Genomic DNA, 26,493 nt, shown 5'->3' with positions numbered 1-26,493 from the left:
TAGGATTGGTATAAGTGGGTGGTTGATGGTCGGCACAGACTCGGTGGGCCGAAGGGCCTATTTCAGTGCTGTATATCTAATCTAAATAATCTAATCTAATCAAGTCAAAGTAAAATTGTTCCTGGCATTTTCAGTCAGTGGTCAAACTGGATTTATCTCTGCATTTGTCAGAGGGAGTGCTGTAAAAAGTTTAAAATCACTGGACCTTTACAAAGCAGTTAAATGACTAATTAATATTTTCAAGTTTAACATAACTTCTCTGCTTTTCAATCCTATCTCTCTAGAAATTTGCTGTAAGATGACCAGGGAAAGCCCCTGGGAGTTCTTCCTTCTGCTAAAATGAGAGGTTTCAGATTCTGTTTCACACAGGCATGTGTACAGAGAAGCAGCAAAGGACAGCCAGCTGGGACCAAGATAACGTGAGTACTAGACATGAATGTATAACGTGTTAGAAAACTTGTCAGTAATTCTATCAAATGTTAAGAAAACATATTTAATCACTTACTAAAGGAAACCATCTGAAGTGTTGGATTTCCTTTCCAAAAAATATGTTTATGTTTGAAACAAAGTTACACTGTCTCCCTTTTGTTTTTTAGTTTTAATTAAAATATAGCTGTCCCATCACACCAAAGGAATTTGGTACTTAGTTAGAAAGGTTTTACTGATTATGTAGACGACCTGTAAATACAATGCAATATGTTCTGATTCAGTGCAAGTGTTTTACAGGGTGCCATTTAAGTAGCTTAAATTATTGTACCTTTCTTGTATCTGTGAAAGTTAAAAAGGAAATAAATGTACTGCATGGAGAGAGTGCAATAAACCCAGAAATAAAAGCATTGAGTTATTAGTTAAATAGTGCAGTTGAGGTAACCACCAAAAGAAATATGGAAGAGAGGGAGGGAAATCACTAACGATATCTGGGTCAGGTAGCATTTTGAAAATTCCATAGTGTCTGCTATTCCCAGGAAGTCTCAATTCCAAGCACTAACACAACCCAGAGCTAGATAGCTTCAGAGATCAAATTAATCAAGCATACATATGTTGAAGTCACCATAATAAGATAAAGAGTCCTGAAGCATTTTTGTTGTGTTCAAGTTCAAAACACATATATAGCAATTAATCTAACTGCACATTTAAAACAAGAAACAACAAAGGGGAGTCACTATTGCTGCAGGCATACAATCTGGCACATCCATACAACCTACTAACACCCTTCTTATTACAACTGAACTGTTCCACTGGTACCAGCTGGAGGTGCAGTGTGTTTAGGAATGCAGTTGGAATCTGAATAAGGTGAATCCTGTACAAGGGGAAAACATATTTGCTGGTCTCCATGAGTTTGAGATAAAAAGTGAAATTTCTCACTTAGCAATGATTATTTTCCTCCACAATTAATAACCAATTAACAAAAATGCAGGAAAACATGGCTCAGACAACCTACAATTTCATTATTTATGGGTGATAAAGGTATTCTTCCTTCTTCATCAAAAGAACAACTTAACCTAAGATGAGTCATTTCTCTTTCACCCTCTCCAGCTTGTAGCAGTTGTCTTCTCCATTTATCTTTTTAAAAATGTGTTCTTGAGGTATGCATGATAGTTGCAAAGCTGCATTTATTACTCATCACCAGACTTTCCGAGTGGGTTTTTTACTCAAACTGTTACAATCTGCTGGTGATGGTGCTCCCACAATATATTAGCTAATAATATTCTCAACAAAATCTTCTGTTGCTGCTTCTTGTTGCTTATATCAATCATAACTATAGGCAGCATTTTCCTTCTTTTTGCCCCTTTTAATTGGAAAATAGAAGTGACAGATGGCACATCTAGGACTAGGGCATAAATACGCCAACAAATTGTTACGTTGGCTGTTCCTGTTAGCAACACATTAATATAAACCTAATTGGCTTGAATTTCTTACTTTATTAATTTATAATGGATGGTTGTAGTTGATATTCAGTCCAAGGAATAGAAATTCTCCTGATCAGACAGCTTGGTCACTGATTGGCATTTGCCTGGCAGAGAAAATCATACATTTCCTAATTTTGCCAGTGGGCCCTACACAAACTCAATAGGTAGAGTGCACTAAATTCTTGCCTTTAATCATAGAAAATTAGAATAGGAACGATCAGAAGGTTTATCAAAGTCACATTTAGTTCTATCGCTTGTAAAAATCTGTTTTTATGCAATTGCAATGTGTCTTTCTAATTCTTATAGTTCATTTTATTTGACTATAAAGGTATTTAACTCTTTGGTACCCAATTTTACCATATAGAGTCTTCAAGAATTTGTTTAGGTTGTCAGATCGTTGGCAAGAATCCATATTCTATTTAGAACTTCATTTAAGCCTCTGAAAGGCAAAGTTGATATAATCAACAATTTACATGATATCACCAAGCAATAAATTATTTTAGCGGGAAATCAATATGCAAGGTCAAAGCTAATCGTACAAAAGACCAGATAAATCAGGAAGTAACGATTAGGCTATGCAAAGTTTGTGTTTCAAAATCATGTAGGTTGTCAGAGGAAGTGCAAAATTAAGGGAAGTAAGAAGTGCCACACATTGAATTTCTGGAAAAGAATGAATCTGAGTAATAGATTGCTTAATAAGCCTTAATCTCAATAGAGAATGTAGTGAGAACATGCAGGGTGCTGTACTTGGAGCTTCAAAGGAACAAGTGAGGTAAGTTGAGAGAAGTATTTATTTACTTATCAAATGTGCTTTATGTTTTCTATTTTGTTTTGTTAATAGTAACATTTTTGTCCAAGACTGAATTTCAAAATTCACACCCAATGAACTAATCAAAAATATAAGGAAACCTGGTAAACAGTTGTCATGCGGAGCAGAGAAAAGGCTGAGGGATAGCTAAAGAGATCCTGATACTTTTTAGGTGGTAGAGATGCTTTGAGTGATTTAAGCTGTATTTTGACAGTAGCAAATACTGAAAGGTTGGGGACACTCATTTGCAAACAATTTACACTTGCTTACTCCTACCTGGCCAGACTTCACACTGTAACAGCAGGCCTTGTGAAATGAGTGTGTAGTCTACTTTTTTCTATTTTTCAGTGAACTTATGTGCCTATCAAGGTGAATGATGAAATAAAACAGACAATGCTGGAAATACTCAGCAGTTCTGGCAGCATCTGTGCAGAGAGAAACAGAGTTAATGTTTCAAGTCAATGACCCTGCATCAGAACACAGTTTGTTGTTGCTGCTGGGGCCTGTGCATGGCAACATTTTGAGTGAATGCATAGACCCCTCTGCAAAGAGACCTCTGAGTAGGGTTGCCAACTTTGGTCGGACATATTCGTGGAGGTTTCATCACATGATCTCTTGCTTCAAACTGCAGCCCCTGCCACCGGTCATCCAACACACCCATCCTCGTGGAGCTTCACCTTCCTACTCCAGGAAAGCAAACCCAGTTGGATGGTTCTAGACCGTCAGCCTTTTATCCCCCCATCTCCGATATTTTTATAACTAATAAGCAAAAGTGTTCAAAGGAAAAAAGTCCCTATGATTTTTCTGCTGGGTTGCTTGCAGTAGTGTCCAGGAAATTAATCTTCAAGTCCTTGAAAATCCAGGTCAATCCTGGAGGCAATCTTACCTCCAGACTCCTTTGTAGACCTGCGAATGTTGGATTTCAGGGCCTAACAAGCAGCCCTGTCGTCCAGCGTCAGACAGGGCAAATGGCAGCACACATGGTGAGGCTGTAATTTTATCATTTCAATCTGTTTCACCTATCTGGATTTGGATGGATGGAATTCAGCCCCAGCCTCCAAAAAAGGGTAGAAGCTGGGACATGGTAGAGTGTATCCCAAGCACTTTCATGGCTTTGTCTACCCCGATCCGCCAGAAAATTGGAAAGAGGGGATTGAAAAGTCTAGGACAAGTTAATGGAAGATGCATGTCTTGAGGCTGAAGAGGATGTTTTGAGATAAAGGATAAACTTCAAGGAGATTTACAAGTGACTGATCAGCTGAATGTCGGACGGAATTTAATATGGAGATCTGCAAGATAAAAACATGATTACGCAATGGTGATATTTGCATGAAAGCAATATGACGCTTGGCAAGTTAAATCAATCCACATTTGAATCCAATCCAAATGCATAAAGACTAAAATGAATTGAAATAAAGCAGCATTGTCAAAATCAGTTACACAAAATCTGCATTAATCCAATCACATAAAATATTAACACACACGCCATGGTCAGCCCACTTCCTGTCAGGCAGGTGCAAATCACTCAGCTTTACTCCCACTTGGGATTTCACCCGAGCACAAAATCTAAGCTCAGATTCTGTGCAAGATGCCAACCAAAGCAACACCTCGAGTTGACTGCCTGCAAGGCCCTTTCAGTGATTTTGAGCCCTGCAAAATTTATCTACACAAGTTAATCATCAGGCCAAAGTTGAAACTCTTGCACATTGATGCTAAATTTGTAGTCTTAAATTGTCAAGTCTCTGTCCTTCCTGCATCTAACAGTCAAATGGTAACCTATTTTCACCTAATATATGGCTTAGGTTTGTATTCGCTAGAGTTTAGAAGAATGAGAGGGGATCTCATAGAAACCTACAAAATTCTACAGGATTGGACAGACTAGACGCAGGAAGGATGTTCCCGATGGCAGGGGAGTCCAGGACCAGGGGTCACAATCTAAGGATAAGGGGTAAGCCATTTAGGACTGAGATGAGGAGGGATTTCTTCACCCAGAGAGTGGTACACCTGTGGAATTCTCTACCACAAGAAGCAGTTGAGGCCAAATCATTAAATATATTCAAGAAAGAAAGAGTTAGATATAGTTCTTAGGGCTAAATGAATCAAGGGATATGGGGAGAAAGCGGGAAGAGGGTACTGAGTTTGGACGATCAGCTATGATCGTATTGAATGGCGGTGCAGGCTCGGAGGGCCGAATGGCCTACTCTTGCTCCTATTTTCTATGTTTCTATGTTCAAAAAGTATATTATGTAGGTTGCATGTTGCATCTGGCATTCACTTTGTGGTTAAGTGTTTTAAATCTAAAAATTTTATCATTGTATCATATCAGAATTAAACTATAGAAATTAAAGCATAAAAGGATGCCATTCAGCCCTTCGCGCATATGCATAAGTTCTTTACCTGGAGCTGTCCATTGTAATCCTATTTCCCTGCTCTTTCCCCTATTCTTTAACATATTCAGATTCAAATGTTTATTAAATTCCCTCTTAAACTAAATAGTAGTCTTTTATTCCAAAATGTGCTACTTCACATTTCTCTGCATCTGCTACACATCTTCTAACTCTGCTAACCCATCTGTGCCTTACTGCAATCTCTGCACTTTTCCTTATTGTTGGTCATGCCCCCAAACTTAATATCAACAAATTTCAATACAATTCATCTTGTGCCTGTGTCCAAGCATTTATATAAACGAAAAGGTGCCCCATGGATTTTTGCTAGGAGTTACATGACCCTCATCCTGCCAATCCATAAACAGCTGTTTATTCTTACTCCTTTCTTTCTGTCCCCACTAACATTTTCCAATAATAATTACATACCCTTTAATACCATATACCATCTTTTTTGTAACCAAGTATCTTAATTGGCACCTTATCAGAAACCTTTTGAAAATCCATTGCATTCCCTTTATCTACATACTATAATTTCTTAAAATTAAATCAATTAGTCAAATGCGATCAAGAAATAAATTAACTGGTCATCCATCTCATTCCTGTTTGTGGCTGCTGAATTTTCCTGCAAAACAACATTAAGCAATGTATTAGCTGTGCAGGTACTTGGGATGTCCTGAGGACATGAAAAGTTACATTGATAGTGAACCTATTTTCTTCAATAGGAATATCTACTATTATTAACACCAAATATTTATTTTTAAGTTATTTTAAAGATCTGCTGTCCGAGAGAATATGAACAGCTGTTCCGATGATGAATTCTGGGACAAACTCCTGCGACGATGTGCCAAATGTATGAATTGTGGGCACAACTGGCATAGTGTCTGCAAGTCGTATTGTGGTTTGTATCCTTTCACTACCTGTTTTTGAAGCCTGTAGGCATAGTTATTTGAAGTTACAGACCATAAACAATATTCCCTGCTTCAATATCAAAGAAAGCTGGTGTCAGCAGGCTTCAGATCAAATCTTTGGCCATGTTCATCCCCATATTGGTCCATTTGCAACTCTAACATTGTACAATCTTGTTTGCCATTTCCATCAGTAAGACCAAGTTATAAAAAACAATTACAAATACATAAAAAAAACAGACAACGAAAAAAAAACTAGTTCATCCAGCCAGTCCCAGTTAGATGTGGTGCAGCCTACATGCACCAATCCAACCCACCCCACAGAGTCATGCAAGCTCCTGGGAGAGGCAAAAATAGGGAGAGAAAAAAAACTTCAGGCCAGTTTAAGAAAAGAAAATTCTGGGAAGTTCTTCTCCAACGCCTAAAGGCAACCAACAAGCTCCAGGAGACTGAAACAACTAATTACAGCTAGTTCCACTCACCTTCTACAGCTCGCGATGTCCTCCACCCTGAGAAACTTGCTCAGCTCTCTTTTGCTGGCCTGGAGTGAATCCATATCGATAACACATATGGCAATCAGTCCAGAGGTCATTGATTCTCTGAAACCAAACACTGACCAGCCTCAAATGCAAGCCTTTTTTCATTTTTTTTTTATTCGTTCGTGAGATATGGGCATTGCTGGCTAGGCCAGCATTTATTGCCCATCCCTAATTGCCCTTGAGAAGGCGGTGGTGAGCTGCCTTCTTGAACCGCTGCAGGCCTTGGGGTGTAGGTACACCCACAGTGCTGTTAGGGAGTTCCAGGATTTTGACCCAGTGACAGTGAAGGAACAGCAATATAGTTCCAAGTCAGGATGGGTGTGTGGCTTGGAGGGAAACTTGCAGGTGGTGTTCCCATGCATCTGCTGGCCTTGTCCTTCTAGGTGGTAGAGGTCACGGGTTTGGAAGGTGCTGTCAAAACAGACTTGGTGAGTTGTTGCAGTGCATTTTGTAGATGGTACACATTGCTGCCACTGTGCATCAGTGGTGAAGGGAGTGAATGTTCAAGGTGGTAGATGGGGTGCCAATCAAGCGGGCTGCTTTGTCCTGGATGGTGTCGAGCTTCTTGAGTGTTGTTGGAGCTGCACCCATCCAGGCAAGTGGAGAGTATTCCATCACATTCCTGACTTGTGCCTTGGAGATGGTGGACAGGCATTGGGGAGACAGGTGGTGAGTTACTTGCAACAGAATTCCCAGCCTCTGACCTGCTCTTGTAGCCACAGCATTTATGTGGTTGGTCCAGTTCAGTTTCTGGTCAATAGTAACCAGCAGGATATTGATAGTGGGGTATTCAGTGATGGTAAAGCCATTGAACATCAAGGGAGATGGTTAGATTCTGTCTTGTTGGAGATGATTATTACCTGGCACTTGTGTGGCACAAATGTAACTTGCCACTTATCAGCCCAAGCCTGAATGTTGTCCAGGTCTTGCTGCATATGAACATGGACTGCTTCATTATCTGTGCAATTTCAGATTCATTATCTGAACATTGTGCAATCAGCGAATATCCCCACTTCTGACCTTATGATGGAGAGATCATTGATGAAGCAGCTGAAGATGGTTGGACCTAAGATACTACCCTGAGGAACTCCTGCAGTGATGTCCTGAGACTTGATGATTGACCTCCAACAACCACACCCATCTTCCTTTATGCTCGGTATGACTCCAACCACAAGAGAGTTTTCCCCAATTCCCATGACTCCAGTTTTTCTAGGGCTCCTTAATACCGTACTCAGTCAAATGCTGTCTTGATGTCCAGGGCAGTCACCCTCACCCCCACCTGCAGAGCTCAGCTCTTTTGCCCACGTTTGGACCAAGGCTGCAATGAAGTCAGGAGCTGAGTGGCCCTGGCAGAAGCCAAACAGAGCGTCGGCGAGCAGGTTATTGCTGAGCTCGTGCTACTTGACAGCATTGGCGACGACCCCTTTCCATCACTTTGCTGATGATTGAGAGTAGACAGATAGGGCGATAACTGATCATATTTTATACTATGTCCCCTAATCTTTTCCTCCCTGTCTAATTCAATAACCTATCCGTCTAAACACAATCTATTCCCGTCATCATTTTAAATACCTCAATCACATTACCTCAATGTCTATGTTTCTCCTGTGAAGAAAGCCCTAGTTCCGAGCCTAGCGTGATAACTGAGTTATAGAGTCAGCTATCTAGGTGGTAATCTCGTGGAACAGATCACCTATCTATTGCAGAACCCACCTGATTTTTGTTCCAATGAAATCAATGGGATGAAAATTGGATGGTGATTCACTCCATTGAGTAACTACCCAGGCGTGAAGATGAAAATCTACCAGAATCTTACCCTCATTTTTTTTATTTAATCTATATGCACCATATAGAAATTATATGATGAGTTGACTTGTTTGCCTTTCACATGCAAATAAATAGTTTGATTCTCACCAGTGATTTTTTCATTATCAGAGATTTGGAGTTGCAATGACACTGCAGGATTTTATTGGGACAAACTGCTGCGTAAATGTATCAAGTGCTCAGATGTGTGCAGTCAACACCCTCAGCAGTGCACAGAAATTTGTCATGGTAAGAAATTTGCGACAAATAATCTGGACATAATTTTCAGTGTAAATAGCATTAGTGATGCTCAGGCAGTTATGATTATTATGGCCATTACGGTCATTTGTTCCTTTCAGTACAGGACCAGGGTAGCAGGGTAGATAGATATCCAGAGTGCAATAGTCCAGTACATGAAGAGCGTAAAAACATTTCTAGCAGTTGACATACTTGAACATGATTATTTTTTTCTTTTTTAATTACTGTTTTTTTGCCCCTGGAGACACACTTGCAGTACTGAGAGCACAGATATGCCGCTCGAGAATCCTTGCTATGTTCTAAGTACATTCCTGGGCTATGGTTCAGAGTTGCTGCAAGGTTTTCCTGGCCCACTGCTTGTAGGTTATTTGCTCTCAGATTTTCTCTCCCAAGCAGGAATATGATGCCACCACTTCCCACCTCTCCTGGCTTGGACATTTGACATTGGGAGCTTACGCTGTGAAATCAGAGCTCCAACTCTATCCATCGTAAAGACACAAGTTAACTGATAGCTGGTGTGGTAGTGGGCCAATGTGATTTGTTGTCAATAGTGACCTGCTTGTGTACTGCCCTCTGCAGCAACTTAGCTAAGATGGAGAAACCTATTGAAAATGGATCAGTAGAGGACAGATACTTCATGCAGAGGATGATGGAATCCCGTTAGTAGAAATGCTGCTGTTAATAGACTAGATTCCACAAAATTTCTGTGGAACAAGAGGAACAGATTGATCGTACTCCTCACCCAGGGTGACAAAGAACCAAAACCCAATGTAAATTTGAGGGACAAGTTATTGAACAGGTCTTGCCGGCTGCAACCATACTCTGTCTAGTACTTACGGATGAGGTGAACATTGCAGGTGCAGCGATACCCAGTGTTGCAGAATTTCACAAGGTGCCTTCTTGCCTTTATGTACAAACATTAATAAGGCTTGTGCAACATGATAGTGCAACTTAAAAACCCAAATTACACCTAAAAAATTGAGCAAAGTCCTTGTGCACCCAATTTTACAACCAGCCCTAGCAGAATGAGGCTGCATCATAGGTGCAAATTAAGCACCTGGGACCGATCAATATATCTGTACATTCTCGTTGGATCCCATTTCATTTGTTGGTGTTGATCATACTTTTCTCCCTTTTTAGAGGTCACAAGCTCAAATCAGGAACCCCCAGCTACTCTCAGACACTGTCTATCCCATGAAGATCATTTCAACATACTCATCTTTGTGGTCCTGACAGTGAGTCTCTGCATCATTACATGTGTACTTCTGATGCTGCTGGTTTGTTGCGTCAAGAGGAGGGGTACTTCTACATGCGACACTGCAGAGTCCATCCACAAGACCAATGCATCCTCAAAAGGTCAGTAATTAGCTATGTGACTATTTTGTAATTGATTTAATCTACAACTGAACTGGAGACAGGCAGAATTTTAACCAGTGGACGCATTTGCAGCAGGGAAGGCCAGCAGTGTTTTGAAACCCAACATAGTGGGGTGGGGATTACCGTGGCTTTTTAACTCAGCCACAGCATTATCAGTTTCTGGGTTTCCAGACCAATTGGAACAGGTGAGCATGATAATGACTTGCACCTGACTGTTAAAACCTCAGTGTTTAAAGGGAGCCCGGCACGGGTCACAATTGATCCAGTCTGCAATTGTCAGAACACAGACAGGAACATTACTGATTGAGTCTCAACATAGCTGTTCTATGATTCCCTCTGATTCTCAGAGGCATACCTGGAGGTAATGCTGTGGTATGCAGAGAAATGTTATTTCTGCCAGACAGGAGGAAGAGGCCAGCCGCTGACAGCAAGCAGGCGTGTGGTCCTGTGATCGTGGATACAGTGCCGAAAGAGGTGCAGTGACCTCATCAGGGCAGGAAAGGCGAGTGGCATGTCACATACAAATTCCAAGCTCCTCACTCTGACTTCCCCAGGTTTCTCCTACACAACATGCCTCAGACCAACACATATTGCAGCTTCACCCATTCCTCCCTCAAGGTATCTCCTCACATCCCCATCTGAACAGCAAACACTGACTGACTCTCAATCTCATCTTATTGCCATCTCACACCCATCCGTCAGTCACCCTCTACAAACATTTTCCTTCAATCCTCTCAACGCATTCCATTTCTCACATATAACACTCTGCACTTTTTTTATCCTAAAAGGAGAGAAAGCAAACAGTGACATGCAGAGAACCATGGGTGGCCATCTAGTTATTGCCACTCTGACTGCTGTGGAGTGGCCAGCGATGGAGGTCAGCTGAGTGGTGAAGTGTATGGTCTTTGGAGATGGAGAGATGGGGTCTTCCAGATATGTGGTGACAGAATTAGGGCATTAGAACACGAGTAGGCCATTTAGTCCTCAAGCCCATTTCGCCATTCAATGAGATCACTGCTAATCTGCAACCTAACTCCATATACCCACCTTTGCCCTATATCCTTTCAGACCTTTGGACGACAAAAATATATCAATCTCAGATTTAAAATTTACAACTGATTTATCAATTGCCATTTTCAGAAGAGCATTCCAAACTTCTACCACCCTTTGGGGTGTAGAAATGTTTTCTAATTGCACTCCTGACAGGTCTGGCTCTACTTTTTAAGACAATGGCCTCCAGTCCTAGACCACCACCACCATCCCTTCACTCCTCCCCCAACCAACAAATAGTTTCCCTCAATATCTTCAAACAAATCATCCTTTGACCTTCTAAATGCCAGGGAATACAACCAGAGTTTGTGTAATCTTGTGTAATGTAACCCCTGGAGTCCAGGTGTTGGACCCTTGGAGTCCAAATCATTCTGGTAAACCTACACTGCATTCCGTCCAAGATCAGTACACTTTTCCTAAGGTGTGGTGTCCAAAACTGCTCACAGTATGTCAGGTTTGGTCTAACCAGGGCTTTGTATAGTTTAAGCATAACTTCTACCCCTTTGTATTTTAGTCCTCTAGATATAAAGGGCAGCATTCCATTAGCCTTTTTGCTTATTTTCTGTACTTGTTCATGACATTTTAATGATCTATGTACTTTGGATTCCCAAATCTCTTCGAATCTCCCCTGTTTTTAAGGGTTTCCTTGTTTTAAAAAAAAAGGGTAGAACAGGGTACTTTCTAAAGTCCAAAGTGGATGACCTCACATTTGGCTACGTGAAAAACTATTTGCCAGTTTTGCCCACTTAATCTATTAACATCTTTGTAATTTTACACTTCCATCTAAGCTGCTTACAGTGCTGCCTGTTTGTCTCATTGGAAAATTTGGATTTATGGCTTTCTGTCTCAAAGTCATTAAGAAATATGATGAATAGTCAAGGCGCCAACTCAGATCTTTACGGGACACCACTAATCACGTTCTGCCAGTTAAAATACCTGCCTATTATCCCTACCTTGCCTCCTGGTCAACAATTTGCCTTCAATTCCATGGGATTCAACTTTAGCAAACAACCTCTTGAGGGATTTTTATCAAATGTCTTCTGGAAGCCCATACAAATAATATACATAGACATTCCCCTGTCCATTATTCTAATCACCTCTTCAAAATAAAATCAAATCAGGTTCACAGACAGCAATATCAACACTCATGTTGATGTGGTGTCACCTGTAACTGAAATATGTTCTACACAATGGATGACTTTGAACCCTTTCCTCATCAGTTCTAATTAATGTTTCCAGCCCCCAAAGGTCCTTCAAATGTAACAGGAGAGGATGCATGAGGAGGCCAAGGAGTTCTCAGAAGTGTTCGCGCACTGAGGAAGCACAGTCATCTGACTCACGTGCACCCTCCCCAACTCAGGTACACACTTCAGTGGGGCCTCCAAGGGAGCTAGCTGAGTTATTACATGGTGAGCCACACATCACAAGTGAGTAGGAGCATGTGCTGGCAACAGGGACAACAGTGAAGAATCCTCATAGGGCACAGCACTCACTCTGCTCAGCTGGATGCAGATGCCGAGCTTTGGGGTCATCAACCAAGAGAGCTATGCTGGAGCAGCAGCAGAGAATGCAAGGTTCTGACAGCATTTCCAGAGGCACACCACTGGAGAGAGATTTGGAGGAATTCTTCCAGACACCATGGCACTGATGCTGAAGACTTGGCACTGATGTCTACCTCCATGGAGCATCTGATAATGTCAGCAACAGAATGCATGCTAGTCCTTATCATTGGCCAGAACACAGTCGAAATGGATGGAGGAAAGCCTCACCTTGGCCATTCAGCACCTCACTGAAGTGCAGCAAAGTGTTCTCCAGCTCTTGGCAGTGCAGGGTGGCCATGAGGCAGAAAGGGCACATGGAAGGGAAGACTCTGCTCAAGGTGCTCCCACTCCTCCTCGTTTGCCCCCACCTCAGTCAGATCCCCTAATGCCAACTCCTGTCTGATGATCAAGTCTGCCCCTGCAGAGTCTTCGACAGGCCCCTCACAGGCTCCAAATCCCAGAAGACATCAGCCATGGACATCTCAGCAGTCAGGGCAGGGAATAAGCAGCCTGCCTCTAGCTCTGCTGAAGCTACAGGAATAGGATCACATAGAAGTAATAGGAAAAGGGAGAGAGATAGACTTTGTAGTTTCACTAAGGAAATCACTTAGGTTTTTAAAAGTACTAATGTTAAATTCATTGTAACTGTTTTTGTACCATAAACAGTATTTCAAATCTCTATTATTGCCTCTCACCTGCCAAGTGGCCATCAGCCTTGAGGTAGACCAGGATTTTACAAGGCCTCCAAGATGGACTGAGAGACAAGAGGGCTGGTAAAATGGCAGAGGCAGGCATCGGGAAGGAAGCCCAACTTCTTCCCATCATGGGATATTACGAGGCAGGAATGGCAACGGCACAGCAGTCTGCCAACCGGCCAATTAAGACAGTGAACTGGCCTATTAAGCCATTTTACCCTTCATCAGAATGGGCCCCTGCTATGTGGGGAGACTGCCAGGTACATCGAGGCAGCCTCCTATTAACGACACTCAATGGCCCACAGAGGCACCACTGGCAGCAATGGCCAGACCTTCGATCAGCAGGGCCTGCCTGCCTGGCCCCAGCACATGAAAAAAAAAGTCTCCCTGGCCTTTGGGCGGCGGCTCAATATGGAGTTGCCCTATCCTGCTCCGCTGCCCCACCGTTCACCCATGCAGACCCGGGGTCCCGCATTCGGTCCTGGCAGCAGGACCCACTGCATGCCAGTAAAACTCTGATCATAAATGGTATGATAGATGATGAACAGCAAGTGTCAGTGAAATGGAAGGATTATTGACTGAATGCTGTGTGTGGTGAAGGGTGAGGGGGGAGTGGGGTCAGCACTGGTCAGCCACATGGTTGCACAGCCTTGTTAGCTGAATTGTGTCTATGTGTGGCAGTCCCAGGCATCTCCAGCAGCTAGGTGGCCACATTAGGTTCCTCCTCCAAATAAATGTAGCATGGTCATCACTGTCCTCCTACTGTAGCTCCAGTCCTTTCTGTTGCGCTACGCTGGTGCATGCTAAAGGGCCCCTAGAACTGTCCAGGCATCTGAAATTGCATCTTCAGCAGCCCCATGGCTTGCTCAATGACCACTTTTGTGCACGTAGCTTCTGTTGTACCTTTTGCTGTACAGTGGTAGGTGTCAGCCAAGTCCTTAGAGAGTATCCCTAGTCTCCAAGGAGCCATCCACAAGTTTTCTTGGATCTTGTAACATCTGTGGGAAGCTTGACTGGTATAGAATGATGTCATCATGGCAGCTTCCCAGATATCTTGCACAGAAATGCATGACTACCTTCCAGTGGTTACATACCAGCTGAACACAAATGGAGTGAAATCCCTTTTGATTGATGAATACTGCTGGTTGATCTGAAGTTGCCTTGATTGCCACATAGGTGCAATCTATGGCTCCCTGGATTTGTAGGAATCAGAAGTTGCAGCAAATCTGAGGGCCTTCTCAGTCCCTCTGGCCTCATCAGTTGCAAAGTGCACACAAGTGGTGGCGCTGGCAAACATGGCTTCGGTCACCTAGGAAATACATTAATATGCAGTGTGAAATACTGCAATGTCAATAGCAGATCCCTGGAAGGATTTGGAAGTGAAGAAATTCAGGAGTCTGGTGACCTTGACCACCACAGGCAAAGCATGACCACCTGATCCATTGGGCAGGAGGTCTTCTTCCAGGAGTCAGATGTCAGTAATAACTTGCCAAGAAAGCTTTGAGCCTCCCGAGGCACTGTTGTTCAGTCAGTATACCCTGTGTTCGGAGTATTGTTTCCTGCGAGCTGGAGCCATGTTCATCCTCTCTGCTCTGTGGAGCAGCAGGTGGCCGACAAGGCAGTTCCTGCTGCTCTTTTGTTCTTGATCAGAGGTCCAAAGGTCGAGCTGCATAAGTTACTCCCATGCTGCTGTGAAGGCTAGCAGCTAGAAAATGCAGATCAATGTCAAAGAAAAGTAACAGAAATGACTTCCGAAGTCTTGGAATCACTTCCAAAGCAGTGAAAGTGCACTCTCAGAACAAGCCCTGTGAGCAAAAACCTTCATTTAGGCAAAGCAACAGCTGTTCAGTTTTCAAAGGCTTTCCAGTCTGTCAATTTCACAGCCCAGTCCCTGCTGTGCTCTTTCCTTGTTGACTCCGGAGAATTTTAGACAGCCCAGGAAACCAATGCATTAGCAATTAGATTTCTAGCATTCTGGCTTTAAGACAACTGCCTACCTGCATATTTAAATCACAAGCTCACCTTTCCCAGGGGAGTTTCTACACACCTTTAAATGCACACTGATCAAATCATTGGGTTCCTGAAACACTGGCATTTTTTCCTTCTTTAACTCCCCACATGCACCCATACTCACCAACTACCTTGCAGCTTAAGATTGCCCCCTTAGGTGAGGATATAAAATTGAATTACAGAATTAAACTAAATGAACTGCCTGAAGTTACAATATTCCCTCTGTCCAGATGAACGAATGCACCTGGGCACGGATCCAGGAAAATTGCCACTTATTAGATTCGGAATAGAAGGGTAACAAAAACGAATAACTCAAAAGTTAAATGAATGAAATAAAAGGAGAAACAAGTCTCTTGGTGGGGTACATTCCTTACACAACGACTAAATAGTAGCTGTTTAATTTAACTTATTGACTTTGATTTTGCAAAATTTGAAAAAATCCTCCACCTTTGATGCCCTACTCAGCAATAAAACCATTACAAGAGCACACCCTGGTCATAAACCTAGTACAGCCTTCATCCTTGTTCCAAGTCCAAGGGATGCAGACTTAAAATGCTAGATCTGGCTGGACCACAAAGCACTATTGAGTGCTGCTCTCATCTGCTAAAACTGCTCACTATTCCAAGATCACCCTGGAATGTAAAGTTAATCCCCAGCTTCTTTTCTCTCCTGAAAACCATTTTCTTAAACCCCTCTCCCATCTCCTCCACCCTCAGCTCCAATATGTGCAAGAAGCTCATGGACGTCTTTGTCACGAAGATTGAGACCATCCGATCAGCTGCCTGTGCCATTTCCTTCCTTTCCACTAGGCTAAATTTCTTCTAAAGACTCACCACACCCACCACCCCCCAACCAAGCCATGAAATCGCATCTTCTCATTTTTCTTTTATCTCCCTACATGCCCTCTTGTCCATGAGACCCACCTCCTGCTCCTTCAACGCTATTCCCATGATACTGCTGACTTCCTTTCCTGGTCCCCATGTTAATTGATATCGTTAACAGTTCTCTCTCTTTAGGTACTATCCCCCTCTCCTTTATATGTGCCATCATCCTCTTTCCCCATCCCCCAAAAAAACCTTCGATCCTATCATCCTTGCAAACCACCACTCCATTGCCAATGTCTTGGAACTTGTTGTCGCCTCCCAAATCCATCCCCATAACTCCATGTTTGAATCCCTCCAATCAGGTTTTCGCTCCTGCCAGTGCTGAAAAAGCTCGGTCACAAATGACATCCTAAATGACTCTGGCAAAAAGATAACTATCCCTCCTCATCCTTCTCAACTTGTCTGCAGCCTTTGATGCTGACCACACCAGCGTCCTCCAACACCTCTCCACTGTCATTGAAAACACATTAGTTTTCATATGTACTCTGATGACATCTAGCTCTACCTCACCACTTCTTTTGACTTCTCCATTGTTGCTAAATCAGACTGCTCGTCATTCATCGGAACGTGGAAAGATTTACAGCACAGGAGGCCATTCAGCTCATTATATCCATGCCAGCTGAAGAGGTATCCTGCCTAATCCCGCCTTCCATCTCTTGATTCTTAGCCCTGTAGGTTATGGCACCTCAAGTGCATATCTAAGTGAATTCGAATGCAATGAGTGTTTCTGCCTTTACCACCCTTTCAGGCAGTGAATTCCAGACCCCCAGCATCCTCTGGGTCAAAAAGCTACTCAACTCCCCTTTAATCCTTCTGCCAATTACTTTAAATCTATACCCTGTGTTATTGACCCCTGCTTAAGGAAATTGATTCTCCTGATCCACCATCTACAATGCTCCATTTTACACCGCTCAAATAAATTTCCCCTCAGCCTGCTGTGTTCCAAAGAAAACAACCCCAACCTATCCAATCTTTCCTTATAGCTAAAATTCTCCATTCCTAGCAAGTCTCAGAAATCTCTTCTGTACCCTCTCTAGGGCAATCACATCCAGAAATGTATGCAGTACTCTAACTGTAGTCTAACGAGTGTCTTATACAGTTCCAGCATAACCTTCCTGCACCTGTACTCTAGGCCTCAGTCAATAAAAGTATCTCGCATGCCTTCTTAGCCAATTTATCTACCTGTCCTGCTATCTTCAGGAATCTGTGGACATGCACGCCAAAGGTCCCTCCGTTCCTCTACACTTCAGAATCCTATCATTCATTGTTTTTAGAGATACAGCACTGAAACAGGCCCTTCGGCCCACCGAGTCTGTGCCCACCATCAACCACCCATTTATACTAATCCTACACTAATTCCATATTCCTACCACATCCCCACCTGTCCCTATATTTCCCTACCACCTACCTATACTAGGGGCAATTTATAATGGCCAATTTACCTATCAACCTGCAAGTCTTTGGCATGTGGGAGGAAACCGGAGCACCCGGAGGAAACCCACGCAGACACAGGGAGTACCCAGAATTGAACCCGGGTCGCTGGAGCTGTGAGGCTGCGGTGCTAACCACTGCACCGCTGTGCCGCCCCAAATTGTATATTCCATTGCCTTGTTTGTCCTCCCCAAATCAATTACCTCACACTTCTCTAGATCGAATTTCATTTGCCATTTTTCTGTCCACCTGACGAATCTATTGATATCTTCCTGCAGTCTACAGCTTCATCCTTACCATTAACCAAAGACCAAATTTTTCTGGTCTCCAAACGCATTAATCATGTCCCCTACATTTAAGTCTAAAGCATTGATGTATATCACAAACAGCAAGGAACCCAGCACTGAGCCCTGCAGAACCCCACTGGAAACAGGCTTCCAATCACAAAAACATCCGACCATAACAGTTTATTTTCTGCCACTGAGCCGATTTTGGATCCAGTGAGCTTTTAATCTTCTGGCCAGTCTGCCACATGGGACCTTGCCAAAAGCCTTGCTAAAATCCACAGACTACATCAAACATATTACTCTCATCAAGCCTCCTCAAAATATTCAAATCTAGTTAGTCAGACATTACCTTCCCTTAAATTCAACTGACAGTCCCTGATTAATCTATACCTTTCTAAATGAAAATTTATACAGTCTCAATTTTTTCCAGCTATTTCCAGTTTTGCTTCTCTTACACTCAGGTTCCCATCCGCCTACCAAGCTAGTTTAAACTCTCCCCAACATCAATAGCAAACCTTCCCAAGATATGATCTTGGCCCTTTTAAGGTGCAACTCATTCAACTTGTACAGGTCCCATCACCCCAAAACCAGTCCCAAATGCTGCAGAGTCTAAAGCCCTCCCACCTGCACACTATCTCCAGCCACACATTCAGTTGCACAATCCTTTTATTTCTGTACTCACTAGCGCGTGACACCAGGAATAATGTGGAGATGACTAACTTTGAGGTACTATTTAAAATTTCCCAACTCCCTGAAGTCTGTCTCCATCTTACTTCATAACCTTGTCATTTATATCAATATGGACTGTGACCTTTAGATGTTCACCCTCTTCCCACCGCCGCCGCCACCACCACCCCCACCCCCAAAAACTACTCAATGTTCTGCAGCCACTATGACATATTTGACCCTGGCATCAGGGAAGCAACAGATCATCCTGGAGTCACACCCGAGGTTAGATCTGTACCCCTATCAAACCTCTTATTGCTTTCCTGACCTTCCTCCTCCCCCCTGCACAGCTGAGCCACCCAAGGTGCTGTGGTCTTGGCTCTGACTGTAATCCCCAGAGGAACCATCCTCCTCACCAGTATTCAGAACTGAATAACGGTTAGGGAGAGATGCACTCAGGGGACCCCTGCACTACCTGCCTGCCTGCACACTTAAGCCGCACCTCTAGAAAATGTGCTATCCACTGATAGGCACTTGACCAAAATAAACTTGCAGGGTTCAGGGATCGAGCAGGGTAATGGTTCTGACTAGATCGTTCTACAGAAAGCTGGCATGGAACTGATGGGCTAAATGGCCTCCTTCTGTGCCATAATGACTGACACTGCTCTCAGGATCACAGATGCACCAGTGATGCCAGCTGCTGCTCAAGTTCTGAAACAAGCTCCTCTGGATAACATTTTCTGCACATGCCGTCATGAGATTCCACATTGCACAGGATATGCATTTCACAGGACTGAGGTGCCCTGCCATGCCTCTCTTAGAATTACTAAACTTAGCATAAATAAACTAAAGATTTATTAAAGACTTGTTTAAAAAAAAAAAAAGCTCAATCAGCATCTCCCCTTGTGCAGGCATCAGTTTTAAATTTTTTTTAAACTTTGCTCTGTCACCTATGCTCTTCACCAGGCTCTGGCTGCTCCTTCTCCAACTCTTTCAGATCCACTCTCCTTATCGCCAGGCTGTCCAGTGCAGGATGAGCAGAAATTTCCTCCAATTAAACATTGGGAAGACTGAAGCTATTGTCCTTTGCCTCTGCTGCGAACTCTGTTCCCAAACTACTGGCTCCATCCCTCTGCCTGGCAACTGTCTCAGGCTGACTCATACTGTTCACAACCTCGATGTCATATTTGACTGAGATGAGCTTCTAATCACATATCCATTACATTAAGACCACCTGTTTTCACCTCCGTAACATTGCCCGACTCTGCCCTGCTTCAGCTCATCTGTTGCTGAAACCCTCATCCATACTTTTGTTGCCTCTAGACTTCACTATTCCAATGCACCCCTGGCCAGCCTCCTACATTTGACCCTCTATAAACTTGACATCATCGAAAACTATACTGCCTGTGTCCTTACTCATGCCAAGTCCCATTCACCCATCATTCCTGTGCTTGCTTACCTACCTACATTAGCTTCTGGTCAAGCAATGCCTCAATTTTAAAATTTTCATTTGTTTCCAAATTCCTCCATGGTCGCATCCCTCCCATCTCTAATCTCCTTCAACCCCACAAGATATGTGCTCATCTAATTCTGTCCTGGAGCATTCCTGATTTTAGTTGCTCCACTGTTGGTGGCCTTGGCTTCAGCTGCCTAGGCTTTAAGATATGGAATTCCCTACCTAAATCTGATTATTTCCTCTTAAGATGCTCCATAAAACCTAACTCTGACCAAGCTTTTAGCCACTTGCCTTAATATTGTCTCAAGTGGCTCAGTCTCAAATTTGCTATATAATCCTACTATGAAGGGCCTTGGAATGTTTATACTAAAAAGCACTCTATAAATAGAAGTTGTTGTTGAAGAATCAGACCATGATGTTGGAAAGCCTCTGCTGGTAGCTAGGAAGCTTGACCTTACTGAATTCTGAGAGGCTACAGTTCAAAATTTTAAATAGAATGTCCATCCATGGAAAACTTTCCAGCATGAATCCTGATCACCTGTGCTAATGCTTGGGGCCATCTGGCCAGGCAACACTGAAAAGGGCTACTGCTTACCATTAAAGGAGATGGGCTCTTGGATTAATAAATCCTCTCAAAAGTACAATGCAAGCAGGGAGGAACATTTGGGAAAACTCCCACCTTCTGACAATGATGCTTCTCAGTTGTAGAAGTTGTTGAAAAGGGAGTTCTATTTAGAAGGAAATATTATTCTCCTTTCATAGCTGGTTAAAGTTGCTTGAAAAGAAATTATAGATAGAGTGTATTTTCTGGGAACAAGTAAAAGTACTACTGCCATAAAAGTGGACTGCCAAACTGCTTCACATAAAAGTGACCTTCCCTCAATAAAAGGTCAGAAGTGAGGTTGCTCACTAATAATTGCGCAATGTTGAGCACCATTCACATTTTCTTAGATGATGTAACAGTCAATGCCCACAGGCAGCAAGACCTGAACGTTCAGGCTTCAGGTGATAAGTGGCAAGTAACATTTGCACCACACAAGTGCCAGGCAATGATTATCACCTGCAAGAGAACCTAACCATATCTGCTTGACATTGTGGCATTATCACTGCCAAAATCACCCAGCAGCAGCATGCTCGTGGTCATCGTTGACCAAAAACTCAACTGGAACAGCCATATATTTGATGTACCTATTGAGCACATCAGAGATTGGTATTATGCAGCAAATGGTTCAGTTCCTGACTTCCCAAAGGTTCTCCACCATCTACAAGGCACAAATCAGGAGTGTGATGCAATACTCTCCACTTGCCTGGATGGGTGCACCTGCAACAATACTCAGATGACAGAAAAAATTCAGTCCATTCGTCAACTCATCCACCACCTTAAACATCCACTCTCTCCACCAGTGGCACACCATGGCTTCTTTGACACCAACTCACAAACCCATGACCTTCACCACATAGAAGCAGAAGGGCTGCAAGTTCATGGGAATGTCATCTCTCTTCCAGATCACACACCTACCTAATTTGGACATATATCATTGTTCCTTTATCACTGGGTCAAAAATGTGGCATTCCCTACCGAACAGCATTGTGGGAGCATTTTTGCTATATGGACTGCAGTAGTTTAAGGTGGCCCACCATCACCATTTCATGGCAACGAGGGGATGGGGAATAAGCGCTAGCCTTACGAGCAAAAGCCACATCCTGAGAATTAATTTTGAAAAAAGCCTCTCTCTTCATTTATGTGGACTGCAGGCCCTGGCAGCAGTTAAAGGATCACATCTTCTTTGCTAAACTGAACAGAACACGGTTAATAACTCTTAACAAGGTAAAGGCTCAAAAGTTAACTGTGGAGCTAAGTGAAAGCAGCAAGAATGTTTTCCGAGTCCTGCTGGCATGCAGTACATATATCTAGACAAGTTATATATCTGGGTGAGGGTGCCAGGAAGTATGCCTGAAAACAAGAATGCAGATGAAATGCTCATTTGAAGAAAATAGAATCTTGGTGCTAATGAAGCAGGTTAGGTACGATAAGTTTGAGTTAAGTTGCAAGACCAGCTGAGAGAGAATGGACATAAGTAGGGGTTATCCCAAACTGGAGCAAATGGGTGAGTACTAAACAATAATGAGCCTTACTTCGGTTGTGGGTAAAATGTTGGAAAAGGTTATAAGTGACAGGATTTATAATCATCTAGAAAAGAAGAAGTTCATGAGCGATAGTCAGCACGGTTTTGTGAAGGGTAGGTCGTGCCTCACAAACCTTATTGAGTTTTTCGAGAAGGTGTCCAAACAGGTGGATGAGGGTAAAGCAGTGGATGTGGTGTATATGGATTTCAGTAAGGCGATTGATAAGGTTCCCCACGGTAGGCTATTGCAGAAAATACGGAAGTATGGGGTTGAAGGTGATTTAGAGCTTTGGATCAGAAATTGGCTAGCTGAAAGAAGACAGAGGGTGGTGGTTGATGGCAAATGTTCATCCTGGAGTTTAGTTACTAGTGGTGTACCTCAAGGATCTGTTTTGGGGCCACTGCTGTTTGTCATTTTTATAAATGTCCTGGAAGAGGGTGTAGAAGGGTGGGTTAGTAAATTTACGGATGACACTAAGGTTGGTGGAGTTGTGGATAGTGCCGAAGGATGTTGTAGGGTTCAGAGGAACATAGATAGGCTGCAGAGCTGGGCTGAGAGATGGCAAATGGAGTTTCATGTGGAAAAGTGTGAGGTCATTCACTTTGGAAGGAGTAACAGGAATGCAAAGTACTGGGCTAATGGGAAGATTCTTGGTAGTGTAGATGAACAGAGAGATCTTGGTGTCCAGGTACATAAATCCCTGAAGGTTGCTACCCAGGTTAATAGGGCTGTTAAGAAGGCATATGGTGTGTTAGCTTTTATTAGTAGGGGGATCGAGTTTCGGAGCCACGAGGTCATGCTGCAGCTGTACAAAACTCTGGTGAGACCGCACCTGGAGTATTGCGTGCAGTTCTGGTCACCGCATTATAGGAAGGATGTGGAAGCTTTGGAAAGGGTGCAGAGGAGATTTACTAGGATGTTGCCTGGTATGGAGGGAAGGTCTTACGAGGAAAGGCTGAGGGACTTGAGGTTGTTTTCGTTGGAGAGAAGGAGGAGGAGAGGTGACTTAATAGAGACATATAAGATAATCAGAGGGTTAGATAGGGTGGATAGTGAGAGTCTTTTTCCTCGGATGGTGATGGCAAACACGAGGGGACATAGCTTTAAGTTGAGGGGTGATAGATATAGGACAGATGTCAGAGGTAGTTTCTTTACTCAGTAGTAGGGGCGTGGAACGCCTTGCCTGCAACAGTAGTAGACTCGCCAACTTTAAGGGCATTTAAGTGGTCATTGGATAGACATATGGATGAAAATGGAATAGTGTAGGTCAGATGGTTTCACAGGTCGGGCCAACATCGAGGGCCGAAGGGCCTGTACTGCGCTGTAATATTCTAATATTCTAAATAAATCTAAATGTTGATTAGTTTTGTTAACTCGGTTGCTTTTGTGTTACGGCATCTGAGGAAGGATGTTCTTGCTATGGAGGGAGTGCAGCAAAGGTTCACCAGACTGATTCCTGGGACGACAGGACTGGCGTATGGAGAGAGATTGGGTCGATTAGGCTTGTATTCGCTAGAGTTTAGAAGAATGAGAGGGGATCTCACAGAAACCTACAAAATTCTAACAGGACTGGACAGACTAGATGCAGGAAGGATGTTCCCGATGGTGGCGGGGGGGAGGGGGTGGAGTCCTGGACCAGGGGTCACAGTCTAAGGATAAGGGGTAAGCCATTTAGGACTGAGATGAGGAGGGATTTCTTCACCCAGAGAGTGGTGAAGCTGTGGAATTCTCTACCACAGAAAGCAGCTGAGGCCAAATCATTAAATATATTTGAAGAAAGACTTGGATATAGTTCTTAAGGCTAAAAGGATCAAGGAATACGGGGAGAAAGCAGGAACAGGGTACTGAGTTTGGATGATCAACCATGATCGTATTGAATGACGGTGCAGGCTTGAAGAGCTGAATGGCCTACTCCTGCTCCTATTTTTCTATGTTTCTATCAATTTCTGTAGTCCTTGCCAGACAATGAGGTTATGGTTAAGTAGTGCAAGGCCAGCAGGCAGTTAGGCAAACCATTTTATGACAAAGCATCAGCATCCCAATGATCAAATGAGAAGCCAAAACATTTAATCCAGTCAGGCAGGAGGGAGACCCACCTAACCAGGTGTGCAGCCACAGCTCCAAGTGCATGGGGCGAGAGAGGTTCACAGCAGAATAAGACCCCATTGGGGAAACCAGCAATCGCAGGTACTACAGTTTTAAATTAACATGTTAGCTGGTCTAGATAAACACCAGCAGGAAGACCAGGCCTGGTTGTCAAGCACAAGACTCCAGGATGTGCAACACCCAATGAGAGAAATATGACAGCATTCCTATGTCCAGACTCACCCCTGGTAGGATCACAGTTAGTGGGAAGTGACCATACCTACAGGGTTGGATAGCTCAGTTCAACCAGGCCAGCTATTCCAACATTAAGCAAATGTACAGCTAGCTTATCACTCAGGAATGAAAGAGATAGGAATGTGAACACTCACACTGTTTGAGGCTCTCCAGGGCAACAGTTTGAATGGATAAAGATGGCTAAGGAAGAGAAAACTCAAGTAGGAATTTGAAGTCAGCAAAACCGCTGGGGCTGAACTGGACTAGGTTGAGAAATAGATGAGATTTGGAAAATCTAGCCACCTAGCTTTGAAAGGACAAAGTTGAATCCAATAATTTTAATCTGTAAAGTGTGTATACTTAACTGTTAGTGTAAAATCCAGACATAAATGGAAAGCATAACAGGACCTTCCTGTAGCTCGGTAAATCTGCACTATATAATATTGTAGATGTTGCCTGCTATATTAGAATTGCTTTTCTTTTAACAGATGGACTTCTACAACTGGGTGTTGAAGGAGATGACCAGAATCAAAGTATATCCTCAGATCCATCATTATCAGAGCCATCTGAAACATGTAGCTACTGCTTCTCAGACCAGAGGATCTCCGATAAAGAACGAAAGGTTGTGTCAAATGCAACAACACCTCATCAATGCATCCAGATACCACCTGCAGCTGACACAAGAGCTCTTCCTTCTACCACAGTTTACAAAGAGAAGCCATTTCAGATCATCTGCTCTCCCTCACAATCCAGCACAAAAGAAACAGAGAGCTTCCAGGAGAAGTGGCGCTTGAAGTATTGAAGACTTTTGAGTTGAAACCACTTCAACTCTATCGAAAGTTGACTGAATCCCCATTGTAATACTGGTATACTCCCTTCCACAAACAAACTGATGATAAAAGCACATGGTTTAGGTCTCCCCTCCAATATCTCATACCTTGATAAAATGTGGCCCATGTCCCTCAAACAAAAACTGGAGGGGGAGTCTGGTATATTTCATCTTTGCAGATTGCTTGCACAGAAACGGGATAGGGAGTCATAACAGGGAAAGTATTTCCATTGCAAAGCCTTCAGGAAGAGTAGGGAAGGCTAAAAATCATGATTTGTACAAGGCGATGCCTCGGTAAGCAAATGCATTAAGCCACATAGCAGGAAAAATCCTTGGGTTGTTCACTGATCAGCAGGTGCCATTATGTGTCTTTGTACCTCTTGAGAATGTGTGGGGGCAAGAGACAAAGTATCTGCTCATAGCTAACATCTAGGTGAAGTGCTGGAAAATGTACTGCCCCACATGGTCAAATAGCTCATCACCATTCACTGCATAAACATGCACGTTAAAAATAGCTGCAATCCCTTTGGAATAGTTTCCCAGAAAAGAACGTGCAACTTCAGGAGTTGAAGAGAAAATAGAACTCGTGTAGGAAGTCACTCAAGACAGTATTAATACAACAAGCAGATCTAGCCATGTCGCTGCCAAGCAGTAATTGAGTGTGTTACAATGCCTATTGGAGGCATATTGTTCCTTCAGATTTTCACTTTGCAGATTAACCTTTGGGGCACTGCTGCCAAGGTGACTCATTTGGTAATGGAAATTGTACCAAAGGACTGGGGAGGTGGGGAATGACAAATGCTACACCCCTCTTCGGAGAAATGGGGAACAGACAAGCCAGGAGGTGAGAAGCCAGTTAGTCTTTCCCTGGTTGTGGGAAACTTCAAGGTCATTAATACAGAATGAAATAATTGCAAAAGTATGGGTGATGACCTCCCATGTTATGGTCAATGAATATGATTGAAATTTTTAAAAAAGTGTCTAAAGTAAACATGGATAGGTAAGTGACTTGCAATAGGTGTTTCATGAGGTGCCAGTGAGACTTGTGAAAATTACAGCAGATGCTGTAAATTGGAATGGGGAGAGAGAATGATGAGGAAACATAAAGCAAAGAGTGGTGGGGGGGGGGGGGGGGGGGAGGGTGTTATTGATGTTCTTGTATTAATACAATAATAAAAATTGGCAAAGACTGAAAGTTTCCCACTATTTTG

General features: G+C 43.1%; 1 protein-coding gene across 3 annotated transcripts; it reads left to right on the top strand.

Annotated features, from left to right (window-relative positions):
* The first annotated feature begins 318 nt into the window (after positions 1-318).
* LOC137383312 (tumor necrosis factor receptor superfamily member 13B) lies at positions 319-26,399 on the top strand. Of its 3 annotated transcripts, XM_068055966.1 has the most exons (6): positions 364-419; positions 4,521-4,666; positions 5,868-6,003; positions 8,485-8,601; positions 9,751-9,966; positions 24,942-26,399. In XM_068055966.1, exons 3-6 carry the CDS (start codon positions 5,898-5,900, stop codon positions 25,253-25,255), a joined length of 753 nt encoding a protein of 250 aa, XP_067912067.1. In that variant the 5' UTR covers positions 364-419; positions 4,521-4,666; positions 5,868-5,897; the 3' UTR covers positions 25,256-26,399. The 3 variants fall into 3 exon arrangements, with proteins under 3 accessions (XP_067912066.1, XP_067912067.1, XP_067912068.1); XM_068055965.1 differs by lacking the exon at positions 4,521-4,666 and having other exon boundaries at positions 319-419; XM_068055967.1 differs by lacking the exons at positions 364-419; positions 4,521-4,666; positions 5,868-6,003 and adding an exon at positions 6,031-7,705.
* The last annotated feature ends 94 nt before the right edge of the window (positions 26,400-26,493 follow it).

Source organism: Heterodontus francisci, chromosome 24 (genome assembly GCF_036365525.1).
Source record: "Heterodontus francisci isolate sHetFra1 chromosome 24, sHetFra1.hap1, whole genome shotgun sequence".
Taxonomy (NCBI): domain Eukaryota; kingdom Metazoa; phylum Chordata; class Chondrichthyes; order Heterodontiformes; family Heterodontidae; genus Heterodontus; species Heterodontus francisci.
This window is presented reverse-complemented; position numbering and strand designations above follow the sequence as displayed.

Bases quoted from the DNA above. Each gene is read 5' to 3' on its own strand.
- LOC137383312 (XM_068055965.1), top strand. From the start codon at position 5,898: ATGAACAGCTGTTCCGATGATGAATTCTGGGACAAACTCCTGCGACGA. The intron at 8,602-9,750 runs GTAAGAAATTTG...CTCCCTTTTTAG, and splicing joins GTGCACAGAAATTTGTCATG to AGGTCACAAGCTCAAATCAG. The intron at 9,967-24,941 runs GTCAGTAATTAG...TTCTTTTAACAG, and splicing joins GACCAATGCATCCTCAAAAG to ATGGACTTCTACAACTGGGT.